At 49.3% G+C, this 15,317-nt stretch overlaps 1 protein-coding gene across 1 annotated transcript in view; it reads right to left on the reverse strand.

Annotated features, from left to right (window-relative positions):
• Positions 1-10,700, reverse strand: part of SLC6A5 (solute carrier family 6 member 5) — a 54,375-nt gene extending 43,675 nt beyond the window's left edge. Inside the window, exons 1-8 of the mRNA XM_057749333.1 lie at positions 10,613-10,700; positions 9,542-10,148; positions 9,071-9,318; positions 7,789-7,793; positions 7,523-7,681; positions 5,582-6,118; positions 2,813-2,951; positions 11-142 (exon numbers count right to left, since the gene is read on the reverse strand). Coding sequence (XP_057605316.1) covers positions 11-142; positions 2,813-2,951; positions 5,582-6,118; positions 7,523-7,681; positions 7,789-7,793; positions 9,071-9,318; positions 9,542-10,148; positions 10,613-10,700 — 1,915 coding nt within the window. The remainder of the gene's footprint in view (positions 1-10; positions 143-2,812; positions 2,952-5,581; positions 6,119-7,522; positions 7,682-7,788; positions 7,794-9,070; positions 9,319-9,541; positions 10,149-10,612) is intronic.
• Between the last annotated feature and the right edge of the window lie 4,617 nt (positions 10,701-15,317).

A 15,317-nucleotide genomic window follows, 5' to 3' on the forward strand; every position in this document is an offset into this window, starting at 1 on the left:
GGGTACTCACCTTGTAGGGCTGGGATGGCCTTCCACACAGACACCGGTCCCTGGCTGGCAAACTGGCCCAGGGACACCTCTAGGAAGAAGATGGGCAACCCTGCCAGAGCCAGCATCATCAGGTAAGGGATGAGGAAAGCACCTTGGAAAGAGAGAGCGGGAGATGAGAGCCTAGGGAGGCCCAGGCCGGCAGGCTCTACCTTCCCCCATGGGGAGGGAGCTTCCTTGCCTTCTCCAGGAAGCTTTTGGTATTCCAGCTCAACCACAGGCACCCAGGGACATTTAAGAGCCATCTTCTAAAAGTGCAAGGGAACCCTGCAAACACATTCTTTTTTCAATTCCCCATTGGATGGGTCACTAGGGGTTGCATGCTGGGTGGGTTCTAGTCTTTTCTCTTCTTTTCTTTTTCTTATTCCAGTACTTCAATGTCCCCAAATTAAGCCCTTCCAATGTTCAACAAATTCATACCTTTGATTCACAACTGGAGTCAGATTTGGTGAAATCTCATTGGTACCTCAGCCCTCCAAATATCTAAAATCTGCTAAGCTGGCCTCCAGGGGCCCTCAACTTGAGTTACCTGCACACCTTCTGCCAACAAGGGTTGGACGTGCTCTGCCAGGCTGGTGGCGGGGACATTCCTTTCCCCACTGCCTCAGCCATCACACAGGTCTCAACTTCCTTCTCCACATGGGAAGTCCTTTCCATCCTTCAAGGTCAACTCAAATGCTTCCTCCTACCGGAAGTCTCCCTTCTCCATCCTCCCACAGTACCTCTCCCAAGGTGCTGAGCATTTGACAATATTTCTGTGGGTGTCATATCCAGACCGTGGGCCCCTGATGTTGTTGAGCCTTCATCTGTATTCCCCAGAACGCCCAGTCTAGAGCACCAGCAGCTGGCAGGCCTCCACAGACTTGCTGAGGGTTCTCTGGGGTCCTTTATCCTCAAGTATTCTTTGAGGTTGTTTAGTAGGGGCTTGGGGAATAGCCACGATCTTTGGAGCAGTGCATGTCATTGCAGAATCAAAACAAATTCAGGACTCAAGATGCCAGAGCCCAGAGCACTGGGCTCCACAGAAAGAAAGCTGATCTTTCTCTTGTCTGTTCCTCCTGCTGGAAGGACCTTTCCTGCCACCACCTCTGCAGACAAGGAAGGCCATGGGCTGCTAGGGAGTAAAACCAGGGCTCTTGCTTTATCCTCTCCTGAATGGGTTTTAGAGAAAGATGTGGACTGTGCAACCCTTCTCTTTTGCTCCTGGGAGGGAGGAACCGAGCTCTCCACCGGCTGGAAGGGGCCCAGAGCCGCAGTGCAGAAGAGGTTGCCTTCCCTCCCCACGCCCTACTCCCTGCGCAGCCCGCCCCCCGCCCCCACCCGGCCCCCCTCCCCGTCCGCGCTCCCCAGATCGCAGATCCTGGGAGAGCAAAGAGCAGCAGGGCTGCAAAGCTTCTGCGCTCCCTTGACTGGAACCCCCTCCCCACCTCTGTCCTGGGTGTCTGCCCCCTTTCCTAGCATCGGAAGACATCATAGCACCCTGGTCCGGGGACTCCCTGCGCAGAACCGAGCGGAAACACAGCTGGGGCGCCCATGTGTGTGGCCAGCATGCGTTTGTTCTTCTGTTTCCAGGGCAGCCCTGATGGCAAACGCTCTGCGCTCCTCATAAATACTTGTCAACATGTCCTAATTTGGAATTAGGGGGAGGGATATTAACATTTTTCCGTTTTCATCATCGCAGGCGGCTGCACCTGTCCCTCGTCCCTGTGCCTGGAGTGCACGGAGAAACCAAAAAACAAAACCAAACAAACAAAAAAACACTTAAGCTGCATAACCCGATGGGGTATGGTGAGGGGCGACTTCTGGTCTCCTTGGTCCAGGTGACAAGCTGTGAAAGGGAATCTGAGGTGCAAACTCCTGTTCTTAGAGGGGGCTTGACTAGTCAGTGAGCCCTGCCTTGTGGCATCTCAGCGTTGCCAGGGCAAGCCAAGGGGATCGTGAATGTGTCCGGTCCCTTCTCAGTGGGTACAGGAGAGGTACCAATACAATGATCCTAGAGGGAGGCCTGGCAGCTGCCGCGTGCCTAATTGGCGTCCTCCTCATATTAGAAACGGTTTTCCTTCCATTGTCCCGTGAGGACAAGTGAAATGGAGACCATTTTTGCAAAATAATTTTTGCTAAAGTCAAAATAAGGCCGGCTTGTGCCCAAGAGGATGTACGTGTGTGGGTACGTCTAATAGATTTTCAAGAGCACAACCCCCAGCCCCTCTATGCGCCCATCTCCTTGTTTCCACTGCATCCTGCGTTCTGCTCCCCAAGCACCCATTCCCAAATTCTCCTATGTGCGCTCAGATTTCCAGGTTGTCATTTTAAAACGTCCTTAATTCGGTGTCCAGGGCCACACAGCTCTTGGCTCTAAAGTCGTTTAAATGCGGGGAGTACATTGGTACTGAAATATTTGTGGGCTAAATAAGGATTTGACCTTCCCTGCATAAATGCTCACTCGAATCAGGACCCAGGCCCCTCAAGATGGACCAGTGGGGGATGGGGGGGACTCCATCTCCCCTGAGCTCCATCTCCATGTAAAAGCCTCCTGGATCTAGTGCCAACCAGTTACAATAGCCCCTGCCCTCCGGCTTCACGGGGAGGCCTACGGGGGGGGGGGGGGGGCGAGGGGGCGTGAAGCTGGAATGTGAGGAGGCTGCTCTGAGCCTCCCCTCTCAGCCCGCGTCCCGGAGCTCTGGGTTCTCCCCGCCACCCCCCCCCCCAACCCGCAAGTGCCCGCCCCACCGCGCCGCAGGCGGAAAGAGCGGAAAAGCCATACCTCCCCCGTTCTGGAAGGCCAGGTAGGGAAACCTCCAGACATTGCCCAGCCCCACTGCATACCCCACCATGGACAGGATGAAGTCCAGTTTGCTGGACCAGTTCCCTCGGGCCTTATTCTCATCCCCTTGCTCGTCCTCCTGGGGGCGGAAAAGCACATTGTCGGATAACAGCCCCGGTAGGTCCGCAAGCAGGCCCCATTCCGCCCCTCCCCCACTGCTGAGGGTCCTTCCCGGCAAGCAGGCCCCGACTTTTCAACCGAGGATGCATCGGCAAGCAGGACACCAATTCTGAAGAGAGGATGCATCTACAAGCAGGGCCCTGACCCTTCAGCCCTGCACTGAGAGTCTTTCAGCAGGCAGGCTCCCAATTTTGATCTGAAAATCCATCTTAAATAGACTCCTGAACCCCTCTTTCCCAAATCCTGCAGTCAAGTCACACCAGCAAGCAGCTTTCCCCAAACCGGTAGGTTGAACCTGTAGGTTAATTGCAAGCAGGTCCCTCCATCCCCAACCCCTGACCAAGAGTTCATTTGGCAGGCAGGCCCCCAATATCATGCCCAGAGTCCCCAGCAAGCAGGTCCCTAACCAACCTCTCCCCCCCAAATTCTTCAACACACCCCTCCCTCAGCCCTTTCTTTTTTTGGAGTCCATGCTAAGGCCAGAAAGAGAGCTGCAATGCCTGAAGCCAGCCAGAGCCCTTGCCTCTTTTTCTCTAAAGCCTACCGGCAGGACCTGCCTGATCAACACATTGAAGGGGGCACCTTTCAGCACTGGGGTAAGGGAGGTAGCAAGGAGAGAGATGTGGGGGTGAAACAAGAGGAAGAATGGAGAAATAGACATGGAAAGAGACAGGTCATTGAAAATCTTGAGTTCTGGTCTAAACTTTATCCTCCCAGCTGGATAACCCCTGGCAAGCCACCGGCTCTTGCTGAGCTTCTGTGTCCCCATCTGGAAACCGAGGGGCTCAGAGCCACTGTCCCCTGAGGCACCCTCCAGCTCTTGCAGTCCACAGATCTTTGGGGCTCACCTCTCCAAGCTCACACTAAGATGCTTTCTTGGGGCAGTCCCAGGTTCTGCAATGCCTCACTGCAAAGCAGAAAAAACTGCAGGTAAAGCCACCTCAAACAAACCCAGAAAATATTCAGGACACCTGGATACCACACAAAGCTTCCAGGGACCTAAGCCACTGCATGGCTTACATCTCTACAATCACCCTCCACCTCCTATTCTAGCAACCTAGCACATCTACACTGTTTCACAGGCCATGGAGGATAAAGAAGCAGCTGCCAAGATGCGAAGGAGGTCTTGGAGAGAGAGAAGGAGGTAGATGTCAGAAACGCGAAAATCAGAAAAATGGGCAGAGCTGAAAATAGGCAAAGGCAGGGCTTGATCTGTACTGGACATCTTTAATATCCCTGCTATACTCCTCCCACACACATACCACCTCTAGCCTCCCTGCTTCAATTCTTCCAGGGCTAGAAAGGGTGGGAGTTCCGGCTCCTTTTGCCGCAGTGCGGAAAGCAAGGCATTCGAAACAAATTTTCTGCCTCCACCTGGGTCACACTGTTGGGCACATGCTGTCACAAGCAGTTAATGCACACAGCCAAATGCTCCAGAGGTGAACCCAAAGAAAGGGCGAGTGGTAAAGCCTAAGTTTATGTCCATTTCTAGCTATTTTAACAGCTGAGCTCTTGCTGTGTGGGCATGTGGCTAAGGGTATGTGTGTGTGTCTGTGTGTGTGTGTCTGTGTGTGTGTGTACAAACACTAGAGTAACTAAGAAGGGCTATATAAACCCTAGATCTCACACAGGCAGTTGTTCTGGTTCAAGAGCTCACTGCTGGAATCACACGCTTAGCTCTTGAGCCCAGAGTAGGAGAGGAGATAGCATAGAGACAAGCAATGGGAAAGGAAGAGCTGAAGTACATGAAACAGGATGGAGGGAAAATCAGGGGAGGGGGGAGAGAGACTGGAGGGAGGAGGAAGAAGACAGAAGTCCATATGGGAGGAGGCCACCAATAATAGCTGCCTCGTCCCTAACTCAGGATTGGAATTTGCTTTGTCTGTTTTTCATGCCTCTGGTTGAGCATAAAGGATGAAATGCACAGGTGAATCCAGGTTTGTGGGGGCCTGAAGCTTATACAATTGAGAGAGGTACTTTAAGAAAAAAACATATATTTTTTCATATATATATATTTCATATATATGAAATCGGGTACCAGATTTTGGAAAAGATAGGCTCTGAGGCTTAAACTTCAGTAGTGGCTTCATATAAACCACTTCTCATCAAATTAAGTTCTCGTGATAAATGTAGTTCACAGTACAAGGCCTACAGGACTTAAATTATTATTCCCCCCATGTTTTTCTCTGTATTTTCTTCTCGTTTTTTAAATTAAGAATTAAAAAAAAAAGACCCAGTCGTTAGCAAGAGGGGGAGTCCTGTCTGCAGAAAGGGGTGCGAATCTAAATGCCTCAACTTCTTAATGAGTCTGAACCTGGATTCCCGCTACCATCCGAGGCTGGGAAGGGGCAGGCAGCGGCAGCTGCTGAGGTCGCGATCCCTCTGGCAGGGTCGCTGCAGCCCTCGAGCCCTAAACTGGCGACCCCAGCGCAGCGCGAGTTTCCGAAGCCCCAAAGCTGCCTCCCGCATCCATCACCTGGCACTGCCAACCGGTCTCCCCATCAGCACACGTGCACCCGCTTCGGTCTGGCTCGCCTCTCGCGCAGTTGGGAAGCAGGAGGCGGCGCGGCTCGAGCGCGACCTGCTTACCTGGGTGGCAGCGGTGGCCACGCTGCCCGGGAGCACGGACGTGATTCCATCCGTGCCCAGCACCACGGTGCTCTGGCTCATATTCACCCAGCCTACGGCCGGGGTATTGTTCCGCTCCAGGGTGCCCTTGCCCACACTCACGTTTGCATCCCCCTCCGGGCCGCGGAGGGCCGGAATCTTACAGTGCAGCGCGTTGCCGGGCCCCGCGCCCCCCGAAGGAGGGGCGGCCTGCGCGCCGTGCGCCTCGCTCAAGTCCCGCAGAGCCGCCGAGGCCGCAGGCGCCCGCGGGCTACTGAGTTTGCAAGCCCCTAGTCCCGGCCGCTCGGCCTCGCAGGCTCGCGCGTCGGGGGAATGGAAAGTTTGGGCGCCGGTGGAAGCGGACCTGGGCACACGCGGCGGCGGCGCGGAGGCGGCCGCGGCAAGCTCCTGCTCCGGGCTCGTCCTGGGCGCGCGTGGGCCATCGTCGTGGCCCGGCGCCACCACCGCCTCCAGGCTGTTGGCCGGTTGTTTGTTCATTTCCCTGGGAGCACCGCAATCCTGCAAACACAACGTGAGGTTCGTGCAAAAAAAAGAAAGAGGAAGAAAGAAAGAAAGAAAGAAAGAAAGAAAGAAAGAAAGAAAGAAAGGAAGGAAGGAAGGAAGGAAGGAAGGAAGGAAGGAAGGAAGGAAGGAAGGAAGGAAGAAAGAAAGAAAGAAAGAAAGAAGGGAGGGAGGGAGGGAGGGAGGGAGGGAAAGAAAGAAAAAGAAAGAAAGAAGGAAGGAAGGAAGGAAAGAAAGAAAGAAAGAAAGAAAGAAAGAAAGAAAGAAAGAAAGAAAGAAAGAAAGAAAGAAAGAAAGAAAAGAAAGAAAAGAAAAAAAGTCATGGCAGCTTTAAAAATACCTGTATATACATATAGAGACAGTTCACAACTCGGGTTCAGACATTATATCTAGGGAATTGGAATCTGGATTTTTTTTTTCCTTCTCCGAGAAAAACCGTAATAAGTATTTCTCAATCTGCCCATCTCGTGGATAACTGGATGACATAAAGAAGCTAATATTCTCCTCCCTGATAGAAGGTGAACTAAGAAAAGATGCAGAAATGTTTTTTTGGAGGCGGGAGAAGTGGAGGGTGGAAATCACCCTACAGCCATGAGCTCTTGCCCTCTTTGGATTTCACATCACGGCTGTCTAAGGTGCCCACGTCCCCATCACCATTGTAGAAAGATTCTTTAATTTTCCGCCCCATTTCCTTTGTCATTCAACAATGCACATTGCTTTTTTTTTTTTTTTTTAATAAGCGATAGACAAGCTGCGGCCACAAAAGCTGATGCCCTGGCACCTGCGAGTGTTTGAGGCCAAATCGGTTGTGGGAATCTCAGCCCTCCAAAACCCACCCCTGCCCACCAGGTAACCAAAGCAAGGATAAGGGTAACGACCAAAATAACAGTAACAACACCACAAGGACAATAATAAACCAGATTTCAAACACAAGATAGTAACTGGGTTTATCTTACACAACCTACATTCACTTTCAGATTCCCAGGTATGTAGCAGAACATGAGAAGTTTTTTGGTCCTCCCCACTCCCCAAGAATAACTATTCACACGAATTTAATATCCATGCCCCTACACTGGTTTGGGAACCAAAGCTCATGAGTAATTTTCCTTTGCCTTCTCCTAATTGAGGTTCAAATGAAAATAACTGCCAACGGTGTTTTTTCTGTCCACTTTCTCCCCGTGTGTTATCTTTCAGGGCTTGGTAAATACTACTACCAATTATTATCATTATACCGTAAGAATAATCATATCACCTTCACCTCAACCGCAGCCTCTCGTCTAACCTTCTTTCACAAATGCACAGATTAGAACTCTTTCATTTGCACCAAATCTAAATATCTCAGCTCCATCCAGCATTCTTATCTCAATAGCCTCTAGGACCCACAGCGGCTCTCTTCAGTACCGGCACCTGGCTTTTCAGCACCAAGGACAGTTCCCAGAATAGCGGGGCTGGGAGACACCTGCGATCTCTCAGCTCCACAGCCTCGGAAACCTCTTTCCGACCGCAGGAGATGCTCACAAGTACAATGTACCTACGGTTGCGAGAATTGTCCTCCCTTTGCTTTCCAGAATGCACAGAACATTTCAAAAAGAAATATCCAAAACGAATCTGCCCTTCCTACTCTCACAGCCCCATCTCCTCTTAAAAGAACAAAAGAAAACACTCACCATGTCTGAAACGGGCAACAGATTTTGAACGGGTAGAGAGTGAAACCAGCTATTGACAAGACTGGGTTTGGCTCCAGCAAGAGAGGCGCTTTCTATATCTCCTTGGGAAAGGCCAGGTTTGCGTCAGTGCAAAGCAAGGTGCCCTTCGTTTGACATTTTCTTGATAATACAAGTTTGATAAATCATTACCTCCTTGGATTCGAGTTTTAAAGGGACAACAGCCGAGAGTACGCTGGCCAGTTGTCACTCGGGTGGGAGGGGGCTGCGTGTTCGTCGTGACTCATGTGGGTCTGATTACTAAACCGAAGCTGGCGGGAGGGGATGACAGAAGTTTGCCTCCTCCTAATTAAGGGAAACATGGGAGAGACACGTCCCACTGCACCCAAGCAGAGGCGCAGCCGCCAACGGAGCGGATTGGGCTGCCGAGGTGGATGCAGGGGAAGAAGTTAAATCACTGTCATGTTTCCGTCTTTCTCTTCGGCTAAATCCCGTTGCTACCTCTCCAAACCTGCAGGCAGTGGATTTGCAACATTACTCAAAAAAAATCGAGGGTCTGCACAAAGTGCCACAGTTCTGCAATGGCTGTGCACATGGGTCCTGTGTTTATAAGGCTGTACCAACCTTGAGTGTGGGACTTCAGATTTCCACAGCCCACTCTCCCAGTCAACCAGTGTTGGAGGGATCCAAGTTTTTCGCTTAAAAATTGAGGTCTAGTGTTTGCATTTCTATTTTATCTCCATTAACACAATTAAGAGAAATTCCTGAGTAAAATTAGGACTATTCTTGTTGTACTTCTCAAGCTCCTCTGAAAATATTACAGAGAAATAAAAAGGAAATTATTTCCAACACTGACCTGGTCCTGAGGTCACTTTCAAAGTCAGAGGAAATCCATTCTTTCTTCCTAGGCCTCTCAGTAAAAATTCACCACAGCCAGGAATGATTTGAAAGCGCAAGGTGTTACAGACCCTCCAAATGACCATCTGCGGCAACTGGGCGGCAGGGGCTGGCCCTCTGGGATGCCACCAGAGGACGTTCTACCTTACTGTGGCTGGGATGGAGGTGGCCGTGGCAATAGAAAGACGGACTTTCCTGTTGGTACAAAGCAATGGCTATAATCATAAGAAAGGGAAAACATCTTTACAGAGGTGTGGTTTGGAGACTAGCAGGGGATTCGCAGCAAAACGCTTCCCTTTTCTCCTCTCTGGCCGGGCTGGTTCAGGGAGCTCCAGGTCTCAGAAATAGGGAGCTACGGAAAGCACTTTGTCCCCTCCCTGCTGCTGACAGCCTTGCCCACTGCCTCGGGGTCGGCGCCGTCGCACTCGACTAGGCCGTCCCCACGCGGCGGCGGGAGGGCAATGTTGCGGCGGCCGCAGGCGAGGCTGCTGCGGCGGCAGATTGCGGTGGGCGCCCAGGGCACTACTGCGGGGCCCCTCCCGCCTCCTTCCGAGTCGCCTGAGCGCACGCGGATGCCTCAGCTCACTGCTTCTGCCGCCTGGCCCCTCCGAGGGCAGCCGGCTAGAGACCCACGGTCTGCATGATTATGGAAGGGGGACTGATTCCCTAAAGAGAGCTTCCTTGAGGGTTTCAGGCCGCTCTTTATTGTAGTTTTGATTTAACATTTATTAAGCTCTCAATATTGAAAAATCGCGCAAGGGCTTTCCATGAATTACCCCATCTAGCCTTAACAACAACCTTTGAGAAACTCCCAGTCTGAAAGCTGGAGAAACTTAGGCTCAGAAAGTCGCCTTCCAACCCTGGAAAATCTCCCAAACCCTCCCACAGGGCCGTCTGGGGGCCGATCGCGCTCTCCCCGGAGGACTGCTCTAAGGGAAGCCCAGCGAGGTCGGGGACGGGGGAGGAAGGGAGATGAGGTGGGGCTGTAGTGGGCTCTCGCTGGAGGAGGGTCAGGAGAGCAGGTGGGGCCCGGAATCCCACAGGGGCGCTTGCTCCGGCCCTGCTGGGCGCTCGGAAACACCCCGGACTCTGGGAGCCACGGGGAAAGCCGAGGGGCTCTGCCGGGAGCTTCTTCGGAAACAGTCCCCAGCTTCCAAAGAGCCAAACCAGGATGCGAGAACTGTAAAGGGCAGGCCTGGTAGCCCCCGATTTCCGCGCCAGGAGGCGCACCCCTAGGTCAGGGTAGGCCTCCCTCTGCGGGCCCTGGGCCGACTTCCAAGAGAGAGTCACGACTTCGAAAGTCAGTTTTCGAAATTTGCATTTGAGACGCCCCCGCCAAGTGCCCGGTGCCAGCGGAGCGTCCAGCCAGCGCACCGACTTTCCGACTTTCCGGGGCGCACTGACGTCCAGGCCCAGGCGGGAGCGAGACGTGCGCAGCGGCGGTGGAGAACTGCTCTCCCCGCCGCCTTGCTCCCCGGCTCAGCTCCCCGGGGCTGACGTTTCGCCTGCAAGCCCTCCCCAGCCAAGGGCGGACTCGGGTCCCTCGTGGCGCCCGACGTGCGTCAGGTCCTTCGGGGGCGGTTGACGCGCAGGCTGCAGGGGGTTGGCTGAGGCGCTGCTTTGGCTTCCCACCTCCCCCCACTTACAGCCGCAAGATTCTACAGAGGAGGGGCCGCGCGGAGAGAGGAGGGAGGATGCGGAGCGGGGAGACCTAGAGGGGTTGCTCTGAAGCCAACGCGGCTGCGGAGTGGCGGGCACCAGCCTAGCAGCCGGGTAGGGGTGCAAAGGCAGGAGAGAGTGTGCGGGGGGCAGGAGGTCAGGGTCGGTTAGTCCTGCGCCCGGGTGTGTGTCTGCGCTCGGAAGCGCCGAGGAGGAAGCCGCAGTGTTAAAAAGAACAAGAAGAAAAGGCTCAGGTCCTGCAGTTGCGGGCCTCCACCCCCGCCCTCCAGCGCCGCCTGTTCGGGGTGATAATCCGGTTCTGGGCACCGCCGCCAAGCAGGCCGTAAATCCGCATCCATCACTGCGTAGCCATTCCGTCGAAATTAGCCAGTCACTATGGCCTTAATTACTTTGTCAAAGATGAAAAATAGTAATTGATTTTGCCCTAGATCACGCTGCTCCCACCCCTTGCAGTTAAGCAAATAAATAGCTATTTTTGAAAACCCGTGTCCACCTGGTGGAATGGGGGGGGGGGGGGAACGGAGGGAAGGGGAGTCTGCTGAAAAAGGGGCCATCCCGTGGCAGCTCTGACGCCAGTGTTTATGCCAAGGCACAGGGGGCAAACGAACTCAGGCAGGAGAGGGCTTGGAGGGCAGCCTTTTGCATTCAAGATGCTGCCTGCCTCGGCACTAGAGGAGGAGACAAAAGGGAGCCTGGCTCTGGTGTTAGCCTGGCGCTGGCAGTGCCAGCTTTCTCTCATTCTCAGGGCAGCAGGTGAGAAACAGCTGCCAGGCCAGTCTGACAGAGAGGCGAAGAAACTTGCCTAATGTCAGAGGGCAGAGCCAGAATTTGAGCCCATGTCTGTGTTGACTCTGGTCCACAGTCTGTATCCGTGTTCAGATGATTTTGCTGTGGGAGCCATAAACACCTAAAACTTCTGAGATGATGGGTGCGAGGACTCAGTGTGGGTTTCAGGTGACATTGACAAGATAGTTGAGAAGCCATGCAGTATTTTTGTCCCTCTTGTCTGCTACTGCCTGGTTCCACTGGAGTGTTGTTCTGTGTTAAGAATGTGGGCTCTGCATACAGACCACACCACCTCCTTGCCCTGTGACCTTGGGGGAAAACACCTACACTGAGGTAGGCTGCCTGGTATTCTTTCAATAAGCAATTGTTATTGTTTAGACTGCAAGAATTATGTTTGAAGCCCCTTAGATTTAGCAAATAAAATGGCTCTTTCTCCCTGGTCCAGAAGATTTACTATGGGTAGACATGCACAGAATAGAAAGCCTGACAAAGTAGATAATGATTGTGCAACATTTTCCCTCCTCATTCAGTGGTGTGGTCATGCAATAATCAAGTATTTATCCTCATTAAAAGAAAATTAGGAGCACCCTGAAGAAGTTATCAAACACAGAAGCTGCTAGGAGTGTGTCCTGTTTAGAAGAAGGTAAATCTTAGTGCATACGGCAGAACCTTCAAACTCTGCAATCAGCTTCACTGTCCAGCTCTCATTTGAACCGCAGGCGTCAAGGAGACAAACTAATCAGGGCAAGCTTCCCTCATCATAGCATTTCAGAAGAGTCTGTACTTGGAAATCAGTGGTTCAGCTAAGTAACTAGTCTGTGTGCAAAATGTAGGTCCAAAATCCCCGAGACTCAGACAGGCAGGACGGTTGTTCCTGAGTCAGCAGTAGTGATGATTTTCACTTCACTGCAGCAAAACACAGGGCAGTGGGCGCAGGCGCAGAAGCAGAGAAGTTTAAAACAAGCTTCAAAGGACATTCAAGGTCATCCATATTCCCACACGCCTGCTTTATAGTGAGAAAACAGAAGTCCAGGGAGGAGAAGTGAATGCTCAAGGTCACTTGCAAAATAAGGAACAAAGTCTAGCATCATCTCTTTTTTCAAAAGGAGAAAAAAAGAGCAACCACACTATCTTTTGATGCAGCAATCTCACTCTTAGAAATCCATTCCAAAGAAACCACAGTACAGTGCAAGAATGTTTATTACAGCATAGTTGATAAACGAAGCCTAGGAGAAAAATATCCACATTAGATCAATAGTGTATCTAAAGCATGAAATGATTTTGTAGCTTTAAGAAGAATGGTTTAGAGCCATACAGTTGGCTTGGACAGATTCTCATGAAGTATTGAACGAGAATGAGAACAGCAGATGCACTGGTGTGTTTAATATCATTCCTCTGTGTGTGTGTGTGTGTGTGTTCCAGTAAAATGTGGAAGCACATACTAGGTAGTACCTAGGATTACTGGTGGGCAGCGTGGATATTGATATAAGTGGAGAGGAGAGAGACGGCAAGAGATAAACAAAAAAAGGAAAAGAGAAGGAAAAGTCTGTACTTTAAAAAAAATGGTTGTAATTGTCATGTGTGTAAATTTATGTTAAAAAGTATATAAACAATTTTTAAAAGAAAAAAAATTCAGTACTGGAACATACTGCTTTAATTAACAAGGATATTCACCAAACAGGCTACTTTCATTAGGAAGTATTAAGCCTGCATCTATTTGACTGTCTTTCTCTGAGAACTCAGAAAAATGAATTCAGTTAATTAAGGATCTGAGCTACTGATATTAGGCTAATTCTCCTTCTTAAAGTCCCGCTGTTTCTGTCTCCTAGCTCTGTTGGGCTGGAACGAGGGCCTAATCAAAACCTTTAGAGGACATAGCTTTGGAAAATATGACGTTCTGCTCCTCGCGCCCCCATCCTTGCAACGTCCGTTAAACTAAAAAATGATTTAAACTAAAACAACACTAAACTGAAATTTTCTGATTTCTACTTTTTCCATAATGACAACATTGATACTTATCTGATCAACAACACCTCCCCCCCCCCTTTTTAAATCATTCTTTTGGTAGCCCCACTTTGTTGCATATGTTTGGTATAACTACTTAGTAATCACTTTCCAAGTTTAAGTCCTCTGTGTTTATTCTTCTGCTCAAAGTTCCCAAACCCAAAGTTGGGGAAACCAGCCTTGAAAGAGAGATCAGGTCCTAAATATATTCATTATGAGAAATAGAAGATTTCTAATACATGGAGTACAAGAGAATCAACACTTTATTAAATATTAGTAAAGAAGAGTCTCTATTTTTTTTTTTTCTTGAATGTTCCTGTTTCCCCTGGCCTTCTGTTGCTGTCCTAGTTGGCGGAGGAAAAAATTTGAGATCAATGTCATGCAAACCTAGCAGGAATTCCCTCAAGTAGAGCAGAACAGATGTTGGAAAGCTTTACTGTATAGGCAGTTGATGGAGTTAACTCAAGGCTATTGAGTCAAATCTGAGCAAGGCACAGAAAGACACAATGGTGAGGACAGTGGTCCAGAAAGCAGGACATTGAAAATTCAAAATCTTTTACACCAGTGGGAACTGCCAGGCAGCATAGATAAGTTTCTGGACCTCATGATTTTGTCATTTGGTGGTGCCCTTATAATTTGGGCTTAGGGGGCCATGGACATTGGTACCAAATTTGGTACTGTTGGTTCTGGTAATCTACAGCATCCATTATGGCATGAGATCATATCAGACAATGGCCTGGAAGAGTCCAGCTCAGTCTACTATCTTTGACAGACAATCCAGAGTTCCCGAATCATGATGGTAGTTGCTCCCTGGGATGTCACCATTAGAGCTTAGAAATGACCCATGATATCTTTAAAAATAATCTCTTCAGGAGATTATTTCCATTTCAGAGATTATTTCCACTTCAGAGATTACTTCCATATTAGGTTATTTCCATTCACAGAAACACATATGTTTCTGTGTTCTATCTAAACATATTCCTGGGTGGGGGTAACATGATATAGTGAAAATAGGGCTTTAGAATTAGATGAGTCAGGAGTTTGAATCCAAGTTCACTTACTTACTAGCTATGTGTTCCTGGGCAGCTGCTTATCCTCTGAGCTTTGCTTTCCTTTTCAGTAAAATAGGGTTTCTGTAGTAATTAAATGAGATTAAGCATATAAAAGTTTCTAGTACAGTGCTTGGCACAGAGTAAAAGCTCTTCCTATCTTGAGATAATGGGTTTTAGTGGGTTTGAGTGACACCTCCCCTAAAGATGTAACAAAATGACTACCTTCTCTAGATCTTAATATTACTGGATTTGTTGGCCAAATTTTATTTTCCCTAGGTTTCTTGATGCGACATGAGCTTTTTCTGGTGTTCTTTTTTGTCTTGCTTTGCTTTTTGTTTTCTGTCTTTCCTAAAAATGCCAGGCACAGTCATGACTCTATGCTGCTACTTCTGCAATATCCTTTGCCTAAAATTCTCTTCTCTCCAGAGTGAATTCCTAACTATACCTTTGGATTCATTGCCCAAAATGTGTTTCCTCTCAGAGGCTTTTTATGAATAGAGTTAATATCTCCATTCTCTGTGCTTCTCTAGCACTAGTGTATTATAATTATTTCCAAGTGTGCCTTTTCTTCTATAGAAGCCAGTAGGCACATGGGGCTACGTACATTTAAGTTAATTAAAATTAAACATAAGATTCCATACCTTGGTCATACTAACTACATTCTTAGTGCCCAAAAGCTACTTGCATTGAACATTTCCATCATTCTAGAACACTCTATTGGACAGTGCTTTTCTAAATTTTGAAGCCTTCAAAGGCAAGAGCTTGATTTTTAAAAGCCTCTGTATTTCTTCTTGTACTGACATACAGTAGGCCCTTAGTATTTTTAAAATGAGTGACTTAAAAATCATAGAATAACCTCTTGATTTCTTATGTCACCTTGATGTATTATCTAAATAATATTATTTTGCCTTTTTGTTCCTTTTAATTTTTTGTTTTTCTGATTATAAAGATAACACATGTTCATCATAGAAAATTTGGAAAAGCCTAAAGAAGAATATAAAAATATACATTCCCAACACCCCAAAATCTATCCTATTAATATTTTGGTGTAAGGCCTTCTAGACGTTCATGTATATAAAGATATATTTTTGCTTTTATAAAATTGAGATCATG

This window comes from Hippopotamus amphibius, chromosome 9 (assembly GCF_030028045.1).
Source record: "Hippopotamus amphibius kiboko isolate mHipAmp2 chromosome 9, mHipAmp2.hap2, whole genome shotgun sequence".
Classification (NCBI taxonomy): Eukaryota; Metazoa; Chordata; class Mammalia; order Artiodactyla; family Hippopotamidae; genus Hippopotamus; species Hippopotamus amphibius.